Source organism: Brassica napus, unplaced genomic scaffold (genome assembly GCF_020379485.1).
Source record: "Brassica napus cultivar Da-Ae unplaced genomic scaffold, Da-Ae ScsIHWf_2397;HRSCAF=3098, whole genome shotgun sequence".
In the NCBI taxonomy this organism is placed as follows: domain Eukaryota; kingdom Viridiplantae; phylum Streptophyta; class Magnoliopsida; order Brassicales; family Brassicaceae; genus Brassica; species Brassica napus.
In genome coordinates this window covers 223422-237002 of record NW_026015745.1, presented here as the reverse complement: position 1 = coordinate 237002, position 13581 = coordinate 223422, and the positions used below count along the sequence as shown (strand labels likewise).

Genomic DNA, 13581 nt, shown 5'->3' with positions numbered 1-13581 from the left:
AAAAGAGGAAAATAAAATATTGCTAAAAAACTTAGCTTCTATCGATGACGTTAATATTCGTGAATACATTCGATCTGAACAAGAAAGAATCATACGAAAAATGCGTCAAGAGCAACAACAACAATCATCTTCGGTTACACAAAATTTGTTGAACAATATTTTGGAGATTTTGGAGTTTCCGGAGCAAATTTACCAGACTATTAGTGTTGTTATAATATTTAAATTTGAGTAATAATTATGTCTTCATGTGTCTTTTTAATAAGTTTTTATTATGGTTTTTTGTAATATTCTTGTTGTTTAATTCTAGTTTTAAAATATTATAAATCTTGTTTTAATTTTTTTTATTTAATTTCATGTGTAAAACTTAAGTTTATATAACAAATTTGAAATATTTATGAGATATAAAAGTTTTAAGGATTAAAACAATAAACAAAAAAAATATTTAAGAATTATAAATATGATGTATAATTGTAAGGACCAAAATGCAAATAAAAAGATGAAACTTCAAATTTGAAGTTTTGAAAAGTGAAACTCTATATTTGGAGTTTCACTCTTCAAAACTTCAAATTTGAAGTTTTGAATTTCCTTTTTGGAGAGCAAAAAACTCTATATTTGGAGTTATAGAGTTTCTTTTGGAGATGCTCTTAGCCGCAAAAGGGAACATCTTCGTTTGCATGTGGGATATAAAAGACTAATTAAACTATTTTTTTAGAGATCGAGTTTTCTTTCTTTCCAACCATAAAACTCTATTAAAGGAATGGACGTGATGTTGGATGGACCAGGTCTATGCTTAGATTGGTTCATAGGTTGAAAGAGAAAAAACTGTTTAATCATGTCCTTCCGACGCACCGTTTACACGTCTCAATTAATTTATGAAAGATACACTCTTCAAAATGATTTTTAATTTCTAAAAACACACACCTTTTTCACATGCATCTTTTTTTACAGAAAAATAAAATTTCAATCTAATGGGAATAATTTTTTTTTTTATGAACTAAAGAACATAAAATACTTTTGTTGGTGTCATCAATAAATTTATACTTGGCAACTCTTCCTTGAACAATTATTTATTTAAACAACACATTCCTTTATGCACATGGTGATATGTAAACTTTTTCTCTCAGTGATATTCATTTATTACAAAGTTATAAAATCCACTAAATGGTGTTCATGCTGGAATAATCTTACTAAAGACAAGAATCTTACTAAAGACAAGATAGCAACCACCTTGAAATTTTTTTGTCCATTACTCTTATTATCTTAATACTATTGTTATGAGCATATGAGATTATTAAGAAATAGAAGAATGTGCAAACAAAAAGTAACAAAACATGTGCCACCAATTTTCCAAACAGTCAAAATCGTTTTAACTGGTCGTGAGTGCAAACGAGTTATGAACAGATGCAAACAGGTCTAATCGAATGGGTGTGAATGGATCCTGACTCGAAAGGCCCGAAATATGTGTGCACTATTCAGTGAATTTAAATATCAGTCACATTATGATGAAGGTAATTCAAACCATAAACCTTAATCTTAATATCAGTCACATTATGATGAAGATAATTCAAACAAAAAACCTTGATTATAATATCAGTCACATTATTATGAAGGAAACTCAATCTCTGTTAATTTTAATTTCTATTTTTCTACATATATAAAAAAAAAATTATTTGAAAACCCTTTTTCAAAAAAAAAAACATATATAAAATTATATCATTGGTATGATACGACCCATTTGTAAAGATTGCGTTAACTTATAAATTTTTCAAATATTAATTTATAAAGTTTTTACTGTTTCTTAAGAAGGATGGCAACTACTGTAGACATTTGAAATGAAACAAAAAATAAAAGAAAAATTGACAACGATTGTTAAACCTTATTTTCTTCCGAATTCTTTCTGGCTATAACTGCTTGTTATAGTAAAAAAATATTAACAGCTGTCTTTAAAATTTGTTTATTTCATTTCATATCACAACAACTCAATTGTAGGTTTAAGTTTGACAATGCTTCCAGTTTAGGATTTTTTAAACATGTTTATGTTAATTATAATTATCTAAATTATAGTAGAACTGAATTCCAATTCACTGAGAGAATATTAAAATATTTCAAATTCTATAACTAGAAATGTATAAAATGATCCAAAAGACCCAAATTTTGAGTATGTTCAATTTTCGGAAGAGCTCTACATTTTAAAAAGTAAAAACTCATGATAAGGTTATATTCCAATTATAAATTTAAATATATATTTAATTTATTTAGTAACCACTTATTTAATCAAATAATTAATACCTTTAACACTTATTTTTTCATTTCCTATATTATATTCCAATATTAAAATTTTGTTGCATGACAGTATGCACATTTATTTGTTCCACTATTTTCTTGTTTCACATTTGAATGGTTATTTCTCAGTGTATACATTTGAACACTAAAGTTCGACATCGCAATTCGTATATGTTCAATTTTAAAATTTTCCTTTTCTAAAAGATATTTAAACATTTTGTGGTTTCTTTGTTTAGTAGTTCAAGATATACTTTATTTTTTAGTTTCAAAGATTATGGTGTTTTATGTTCTTCTATACAGCCAAACATTCATTTTAAACCTTTCTTTTGTTTTAATTTCTAAAAAAGTATCCAAATATAGTATAAAATAATTATCTTCTTTCATTTGTATTCTCGTAATGATCGCATAGTTTGACCTACAACCTAATTTCATTTTCCACCAAAGATATATTATACCATTTTTGACACTGTAAATTATTTGAACTCTCGTATTCATAATTAATATGTACATTTGATTTATATTTAACAATATTGAGCATAAAATTTGCATAGTACATTTTATTTGTGATGAATATGCAATAGTTTAAAATATTTTGAAATATGTTTTTCTTTTCATTTTAAATATATCATTTATACGTTCTTTTCAATATTAATTTTATATATTATAATTTGACTTACCGTTTTATATATTAATTTAAATTTTCTTTTTGAAATCAAATATACAACTTTTTTTAACACCAAATACTTATATGGGCTAAGTTGGTTAACATCGGAGAAGAGATTCTCGACAGTAAACTGATAAACTAAAATAGCTGAAACATAACGAAAGATAGATGTGACTAAAGAGAGAAAAGATTTAAAGAGAATTTTCATTTGTAGTCCTAAAGCATGTATTCGAAGGAACACAAAGAAGTCGAAAGCGACGTTGAAAAACCAAACAAATGGGTTTTGAAGGTGAAAAGTCTATGAATCTTTGTAGAAGATAGCAGTTCCCGTGAACGGGTCACATAGCTAACTATGTCAAGAACTGTCAATGCTTGAGACGGTGTAATCTGATGGAACCGCAACGAGGACGTAGTATCAAACAAATTTGGGGAATCCACACTCTTGCACAATAGTTCATGCGATGAGGAAAAGGATGAGACGATTGTAAAACCGACTTTGTGAAGAATCGTCAATGCTTGAGACGCTATAGCGTGATGGAGATGCAATGGTGATGTAGTAGCAAAAAATCAAGTGTATCCACACTCTTGTACAATAGTAACGGCAACGAGGAATGGGGTAGGAGGACCGTAGAGCCGACTCTGTGAAGAACCGTTGATGCTTGAGACAGTTTAGTGTGATAAAAACACAGTGGTGATGTAGTACCGAGTAAATCTGGCGAGTCCACACTCTTGTATAGTAGATCTGGCAATGAGAAGAGGAGGTGTCATAGAGATGTTGCGGTAGTTGATTAAAGTAGTGTTGAAATTGAAGTAAAGCCATTTGTATAATTATTACAATTATGTACCCTAATTGCGTTAAAACTTAATTTCAATAGCATATAATAGTGTTAACATAGAGTTATCTCGATATCAGCCCGTTTCGATCAACGTTTTCTGGGAATTTATGGATTTTAAAATTCTCGACTCTGCAGAAAAGTAACGGCCACGAGGAAAGGAGAAGGAGAGCCGTAGAGCCGATTTTGTGAAGAACCATCAATGCTTGAGACGGTTTAGTATGATAGAAACACATCAGTGATGTAGTACCGAGTAAATCTGGCGAGTCCACACTCTTGCACAGTAGATCTGACGATGAGACGAGGAGGTGTCATAGAGACATTGCGGCAGTTTACTTAAGCAGTGTCGAAATTAAGACATCCTCCCCCGCGATTTCGCGGGGGTCCGAATCCTAGTACTAATAATAGCAATCCTAATTAATTCCAAAGGTTATGAGTCCACTTATGTTGAAAGGTTGTATCTTTTGAAAAAGAAGTGTAAAGGGTTGTGTCTTTTCTAAAAGTTCTATGTCGGAAGGTTGTGTCTTTTCCAATTAATTTTTAAGGTTGTAAATCCACTTATGTTGAAAGGTTGTGTCTTTTGAAAAAGTAGTGTAAATGGTTGTGTCTTTTCTAAAAGTTCTATGTTGTAAGGTTGTGTCTTTTCCAATTAATTCCTAAGGTTGTGAACTTCAATTATGTTGAAAGGTTGTGTCTTTTGAAAAATATGTGTAGAGGGTTGTGTCTTTTCTAAAAGTTATATGTTGTAAGGTTGTGTCCTTCTAAAAATAGTCTAAAAGTTGTGACTATTCACTAGTATCTTTTAAAAAGTAAGAAGTTGTGAGTATTAGAAGAATACGACTATTCATATTGAAAGGTTGTGACTATTCAAATAGGCTTTAAAAAATCTATAAATCGTATCTCCCATGCATTTTTCAAATCAAGTTTTCACTAATCTACTAATAATAAAATGGTGAAAAAAATAATGTCAAAGTTGCAACTTTTCATCTAAACAAGGTGTCTTTTCATCTCAAAGTGGGATTGCTTTAAAAAATATTGGTTTTATTTAAGTAATGTGTTAGTTTATATAATAAGTGTTGGTATTTTATAAGAACTCTCCCAAAAATTAAAAAAAAAATATTATAAATGAGACGGGTCATATTAACGTAAATCAACATATATTTATTACAATATTCAATTTTCTGAATATTCATTTTCAATAAATAAAGCAGGTAGATAAATATACAAAATAACAATTACCAACATATAAATTATAATTGTTTAAAATTATAAACTAATAATTTTAATATTATGTCTTAAATAGGAAAAAAAATTATATATCATGCAAAAAAAAATTGCATTTTGTTCAAAAAGTGGTTGAAGATAACTATCATGTGAAAAATGTATGAAAAAACTTAAAAAGGATGAAGACACAATTGTTACAATATGTGTTTTGATAAAAAATTAAAGGGAACATTAAGGTTTATAAAAAATATATATATATATATATATATATTTGAATACTTTGTAAATCATATTTTAATCATCAAAATTAAAGTTAATTATTTATATGATTTAATTTTTTTATCAGGCATATAAAATTATAAATTATAGATTATAATATATTCTTTATAAAATGAGTTCCCGTGCGATATCGCACGGGCTCTTTGCCTAGTTAACTTAATAAGTTCAACTTTATATACTAGAATAGACTTTCAACATAATAAACAATGACCAAACCTTATACAAACTCAAATCTAGCTGCACCAAAGTTCTATCATCCTCAACTGAAACTTAATAGTATTTTACATATGATTTTCCTATCATTCAAATGATTTTATTTTATTTTGGTTCTTATATAATCAAGAAAACCAAAAGAAGGTAAACCTCAGTACTTTATGTTTTATGAATGCTTCCCCATTCTCATATTAAGATCTCGACGACAGAAACCTCAAAGAATCTGGCAAATGGTACCAGAGATTCATTAACGGGACTGTCAAGAATTCTGCGAAACAAGATTTCCTCCGCTCAAGCCTATCTTCCCAGAGTCAGAAGAAGAGGCTTTCTGATGCATGAAACACTTTTTCCCCTCAAGATCATCTCTATGCATGTCTCTCACTCTTTCTACTTGCTCCATAGATAAGGAGCTTTTTCCATCTATAATGTACTAAGTAAACAATTTCAATAAAAAGATGATCAATTATTAATAAATAAAAATAATTTATCTACAGCTACATTATGACAAGTCAAGAGGACGAGGAAAGAGGGAAAATAACACAATTTAAAACAGAAAACACTCAGAAATCTCAAACTACTCTAGTGTAAAAAAATATATATTGACGGGACGGATTAGCCTAAATTCACTAATTAGTTTAATGAGTGCAACTTATATAATAAAAGGTATCTTCAACATAATAAATAACAACCAAACCTAATACAAACTCAAAAGTTTCTAACCAAAGTTCTATAATCCAATAAAAGGGAAATACACTCCATCCTGGGAGGAGAGGTTAGAGTAGCGAAGGAATATTGTTACTTATATAATCAATAAACCCAAAAGAAGCTAAACCGCAATCCTTTGTTTTTATTTGTTTGTATTTCAACATTGTATTCTACTCTTTAATGATGGAAAAATAATATCAAGAATTGAAGTATCAGAAGTTTCTGAAAGAACATATCATTTCCGGTTTCCTATATTCTGTAAGATTTTTTGCGGATTTCCCAAACCTAAAATAAAGACGTGATTAGCCATTTCCGGTTTCTTATAAAGATTCGATTTATCTTGTGTTACACAAGCTATAGTAATTTAATGAGTCTCAAATTTATAATTTTGGTTTAACTAATATAATAAGTTTTTTTCTTTAATTCAGAAAATAAGCATGTTTAGTAGTATTACTAGGGATTAAGCCGGGCTACGCCCGGGATTTTTATTTTTTTCTAATTTAAGTTGTTAAATTATTTATATTTAGGTTATGATATATATTTATATAAATATTAAGATGCATGTCATAATTAAAATTTATTTTTAAATTTTAACACGTTAAATTAACATATTTTTTTACTATTTAAATATTTTTTTGTAATTTTGTTGGCTATCTAGTTATCATATTTAGTAAAACTATCTGTTGAGTATTAGAATAAAAGTTTTAGATATTTAATTAAACTGCAGAGTATTTTCGGATCGACCACATGCTCAACAATCGATCGATCCGTAAAAAGATGGTCGATTTCCTTGGCCAGGTAAGTACAATTTTAGCAAAAATATCTTGATTTTCAAATATTAAGTATATAACTATTATTTTGAATAATATTTTTTTGAATTGTATTTTTTGATTAAATTATTGTATTATAATGTTTATGTAAATATTTTTTGTGATGTTTGAATTTGTGTTGTTCGTATACTTAACCTAGATGATATTGATGTTTAACAATTTATTGTTTTCTCGAAAATAATGATATATCAAAATGTATCTAATACCTGTTAAATGATAGTATAATGTAAATTACATCAATTGTTTGAAAATAACCATTTGTTGTTTTTATTTTTATTTTTTAAATCAGAAATTATTTTTATTTAAAAAAATTATTCATATATAATATAATAGTTTAAGTTTGGAAGATTAATCTATATATATAAATTATGTATATTAAAAAAAAAAATTTAAGATATTATATATTGAGTAACTGAATAAAAGCTGAATTTCTTATCTTGAAAATCAAATATTTACATTTTTGTCTTCATGTTATACTCACCAATCCATCATTGATATTTATAACTCAGTATGTTTTTTAAAAAAAAACTTAGTTTTAAGTAATAAACGAATTTAATAAATTAAATTCATCACCTATAATGTTCTGTAAAATATATTTGAAAACTCTCTAAAATTATATTTTAAGCCTAATATTACTATTATTTAATTTAAGTTATTTAAAGCATAATATATGCTAAGCCAACTTAAATTATATTTACAATAGGACCATCCTAAACCGGTTAATAAACCAAAAACAATACTAAACCAACATGAACCAATACATGATTCGGCGAGGAAGGAAGTGTTTCGGGATAAACGCTTGAATGGTTATTAACTGTAATGGTTTGATCATGAAAGAGTTAGTATGAATATTAACAATAAAATTATAGATTAGATTAATTTAAATTTGTAAGAATACCTTTGAGTCTATGAAAAGCAATTCAATTCCCATGAATAAGTTTGGTTTTTAGAAGTTGCGGGTTTTCCAACAATGAATCCACCTAACAAAAAGTTCGTTGTTATATAAAATCTCTTTCAAGGTCATTAAAGGTTTTTGGGACGGCAAGAGTCGATGGCGGAACCATTTTTTTTGCTCGAATGCTTTGAAGTTTTCATTGATAGTGTGAGGTTGATGTTGATGGAATAATGAGTTTTATAGGGACTTTCTTGATGTAAAACTATACATTTTTATTTTTTTTGTTTGATGTGGTATTTCCATTTTTATATAATTTACTACCATTTTAAGATAGATGTACATTTTAAGATAGATGTTTAAATCTTAATGTACTTTTTCCATTTTTTAAAATGTTTATTTCCATTTCTTATATTTTTTATTTACGTAATATCTATATTTTATATTTTAAAATAGATATTTAAATCTTAATGTACTTTTTCCATTTTTTTAAATTGTGTATTTACTTATATTATATATTTTACATTTTAAGATAGATGTTTAATGCTTAATGAACTTTTTTCATTTTTTAAAAAAAATTGTGTATTTACTTATTATTATATATATAATTAATATATTATATATTTACATTATTTACTTATTGTTTATTTTCCTGTATATGTATTTTCATTTCTTGTACTTTTTATTTAATTAATATCTCTATTTTACATTTTAAGATAAATGTTTAAATCTTAATGTACGTTTTCCATATTTTTAAATTGTATATTTCCATTTGCTATACTTTCTATTTACGTAATATCTATATTTTAAATTTTAAGATATATTTTTAAATCTTAATGTAATTTTTCATTTTTTAAACTGGGTATTTACTTATATTATATATTTACTTATTGCTTATTTTTATTTATATTGTGTATTTCTATTTCTTATACTTTATATTTACTAATAATTTTATATTTTAAGATAGATTTACAATTTAAGATAGATGTTTAAATACTAATGTACTTTTTCCATTTTTTAAATTGTGTATTTCCTTTTCCTATACTTTCTATTTGCGTAGTATCTATATTTTACATTTTAAGATAGATGTTTAAATTTTAATATACTTTTTCCATTGTTTTTAAGTTGTGTATTTCTTTTTCTTATACTTTTTATTTACTTAATATCTATATTTTACATTTTAAGATAGATGTTTAATATTTAATGTACTCTTTCCATTTTTTAAAAATTGTGCATTTACTTATTATTGTATATATAATTCATATATTTATATATTTATAATATTTACTTATTATTTATTTTTCTATATATTGAGTATATCTCTTTCTTATACTTTATATTTAGTTAATATCTATATTTTATATTTTAAGAAAGATGTTTAAATCTTAATGTATTTTTCTATTTTTAATGTAAAACGGCAATGTTTAATAGAAGAACTTGGACAAATAGTCAAATAGTTATATTTATGTTTTTTTTCTTATTTTATAAAATGGTAATGTTACATTATGGAGATAAGCCGTTTTTTTAGTGAAAATGATAATCTTACATATGTTTAATGTAGTTTTTCTATTTTTTCTTATGTTGTATGTTTACATATTATTGTTATTTTAAATGTAAAATGGTAATCTTACATATGTTTAATGTAGTATTTTCATTTTTTATGTTGTATGTTTACATATTATTTATTATTTTAGAAATTATATATAATGTTTTTTTTTACAAAATAGTAATGTTACATTATGGAGATAAGCCGTCTTTTTTTTAGTGAAAATTAAATAGTAATCTTACATATGTTTAATGTAGTTTATTTTTATTTTTTATGTTGTATGTTTACATATCATTTTTTAAAAAATAAAAATGTAAAATGTTAATCTTACATATGTTTAATGTAGTATTTTCATTTTTTATGTTGTATGTTTACATATATTTATTATTTTCGAAATTATATACAATGTTTTTTGTTTTTTTTTATAAAACGGTAATGTTACATTATGGAGATAAACCATCTTTTTTTTTAAGTGAAAAATGGTAATCTTACATATGTTTAATGTAGTTTTCTATTTTTATGCTGTATGTTTACATATTATTTATAATTTTTAAAAATTAGTAATATTAAAATGTAAAAACTATATTTTATGTCACGTGTCATCTTTCGGGATAAGTTATTTTTGCTGATGTGGACGCTCTATGGAGCCTCAAAAGATCATTTTTATTAGTATAGATTAGAATTGTATAAATTTTCCTTTAGATATATCTGTGTAATTTTAGTCTTACTACCTACGCAGCATTAGCTGGCAACATTTTCATCTAAATTTGCATTGAAATTTACTGTTTCCTTATTGGTTGGTTTAATTGCTTCAACTAAGGGAAACATATCTTGAGTTATACAAATAATATCTAAAGTTACATGATTATTATCTGCTCTATCCAATGATTTCCTGACAACTGTTAATGAGTATATATATATTCTTTTTGTAACTATTATAATTATACATTACTGCAATTTAGCATTAATGATCCCAAAGAAAGTGATAAGACCTGCATACGTAATACCAGCCTCATTACACTATATAAACAAGAGCATTATCAAGTGCCAACATATCTCTATCATTCACCAACACAAAACAATGCCAAAGGGAAGGATAAAAATAGAGCCTATGACTAATAGCACTGCAAGGAACCAAACTTTCAGGAAGAGGAAGACAGGTTTACTTAAAAAAGCCAACGAGCTGTCAACTCTCTGCGGTGTCAAAGTTTGTGTGGTTATCAACAGCTGCGACAACACGGAGACGGAGTTTTGGCCGTCAAGGGAAGGCGCTGAAGCAGTGCACTCGGCGTTTATGGGTGTTCTGCCGGAGGAACGGTGCAAGAAGATGTACGACCAAGAGAGGCATCTGGAGGAGAGGATCCAGAAGGGACAAGCGAAAGCGATGAGGCTACAAGCGGAGAATCGAGAGATTGAGCTTAGAGAGGTTATGTTCGATCTTTTGAAGGGGGAGACGCTAAAGCCGCATCACTATGATGATCCATGTTTTATTGGAGAACTAAATCATTTTATTGGTGATTATGTCAAAAATCTAAGTCACAGGATCGAGTTCCTCGAGGCGAATGGTGAGCCAGTTCCTCCTAATGTCGCTGCTACAGATGCGTCTGGTCCTGTCGTTGGTGATGCGAACCCTTTTGTTGTCGGAACTGAGGGTTTGGTAAGTAACCCTACTGAAGCTTATGATCATATGCGTCAATTTGATGGTATGGATATGAGTGTGAAGGAGGAGGCTCCTGGAGGTTTTAATGATCATGTTCATCATCAGAATATGAATCATCAAGAACCATTTCAATACCAAACTCCTACTAACTTTTATGATCAGACTCAGCCCATGTTTTATGGTTCGAGCCAGGGTATGAATATGAATCGTGAAGAACCATTTCAATACCAAACTCCTGCTAACTTTGATGATCAGACTCAGCCTATGTTCTATGGTTCGAACCAGGATATGTATACAGGTTTGAATCATGATCAGGGACAGAGTTCGAATCAGTATCCAAATTCAAACCAATCGTTCGTGGGTCTTTTGATGGGACAACCTCAGCAGATGAGTGATGGTCAAGATCCTGCAACCGTTGCTTCGATGGATGACAAAAATAATGGCTATTACCAACTACCAATCACCAGTCAGATGCTTCTCACCACCACCACCGCCGCCGCTGCCGATCTTTCTGGTCATAGGATCAACAATGGTTGGCTAACAAGGTTTGGTTTGGATTGAAGTTTTTTGCGTTTGCAATTCTGAATTTTCATATTGTAATGATTAAAGGTTTTCGCCTTTAAATCAGTTATGATTATCAGGCAATGTTGTGTCGTGTACCATATTGTCCTTGAATATTTTATTGTTTCGAATAAAGACTATTGTTTTTTTATATTAAATCATAAAGAGTATTTTTTTTCTTTAAGGCCGTGGAGGAAGAATGCAACAAGCATTTCGCAAAAAAATTATTATCAGACAAACCATTAATCAAGAAATGTGGCCATAAGACAAAAATATAGAGTTAAGTTCAAAAGAAAAAAATAAAGACAGAAATATAGAGTTAGGTGACATGTAATTGCGTATGGATGTAGAATTCTTATTTAAAGATACACCATTATCTACCCAAAGCCACATGTCATGCAATAAATAATCACTCAGATTATCAAGATAACTATGTCTGATGATATCCATTGAAAAAAACAATTGTCCAATAATTAAGTAATGTTTCTCTCGCTAAGCAGAAGCATATATTACAAAAAAAAAGATACATGTCTTGAATAATTCGTTAATGTTTCTCTCACTAAGAAAAAAAAAGCATATGATCATATCCATTGAAAAAGTCTTCAGTAATTCCTTAGTGTTTGTCTCACAGTCTCACTAAGCAGAAATATATTCACATTACAAAAGAACTCATGAACAACCATGTTTCCGGCGGATCTAGAAAATATTACATAGTTATGTTTTATTTTTTAAGAAAGATAAAATTTAGAAGAGAACATAGAGAGATAATATACTAAAAAATATTTTTATAACTAAATGAAGAAAACAAAATGAACCCATTACCCAAGTGAAATGAAAAGTATTATAACTATTTGTTTTAGAAAATAGTAGTAACTATGAAAAGAATGAGGAACAAAAAAAATTAACAAGAAAAATAATGAAACAACAAAGAAAAAGAACAAGAAAAGTAATGAATATAACACGTACACAAAAAAGTAAAAAAAAAGTAAAATAAAGAAATGAGAAGAAAAAATGAAGGGAGGGGGTCAAGAGGAGATTCGAGCCTTTGCTGAGTGACCAACCAAACTGCAGAATCTTAACAATCTTGGTGTAATTAAATTTGTTTTACTTTACAGTAGTGGCAGTTTTCCGCTTTCTGTATAGCGTAGGTTCGCCGCTGTTCCTGAACCAAAACCTTATCAAAGATAGAATCGATAGACCATTTCTATGAATCTGTGGGACTAGGTGAGAAATGGTCGTATTCATTGAGTTGGTGGGGAAGGTCTGTGAATCTGTGGGCCAAAAAACTATTGAAATGGTCCTTATAGCATTTATACAAACTTTGAAAAGCTTATCTAATGTAATAGACCATTTTAAACTCACCATACGCACTACAAGTATAAAAGTGTATCATTGCTATTGCAATATGTAGATTTTTTTTTTTTGATAAGTATGTATTTGTCTATTGGGATTATCCATAGAAGTTTGCGCATGCTTTAAAGATGACGACTCCTTGTTGTTCGGTCAAGTTGATTTTTGTCCGTAACTCGTAGCTTAACATTCACAGTGCAATCTTTTCATGGCAGTTTGCAGAAAGAGCATACTAACCTAAGAAAACCCCAGTACAAATTGGTAACGTGAATGTTACTTAAACTGAAACTATTATTTATGGCCCATCCTAATATATCGAAAGCCTAAAGAGCATACATTTAAATATTTTGTTCTTACAAAAATATGAACAGATTATTTTACCTCATGTTTGAATTCATAGCTTTGTCTGTTTCACGCACTTCAATAGAACCTTTGTCGAAAAGAATATCTAATTATGAAAAATATAATTAAAATGTATTTATTTTTATTTAAAGTATAGATTTAAACTATAGATTAATATACAAGTAACTATCTCAGGTGG

At 28.0% G+C, this 13581-nt stretch overlaps 1 protein-coding gene across 1 annotated transcript; it reads left to right on the top strand.

Moving 5' to 3' along the window:
• The first annotated feature begins 10580 nt into the window (after positions 1-10580).
• On the top strand, positions 10581-11690 carry LOC125600778 (MADS-box transcription factor PHERES 1-like). Its single transcript, XM_048773356.1, has one exon. It carries the CDS (start codon positions 10581-10583, stop codon positions 11688-11690), a length of 1110 nt encoding a protein of 369 aa, XP_048629313.1.
• Positions 11691-13581: the final 1891 nt, after the last annotated feature.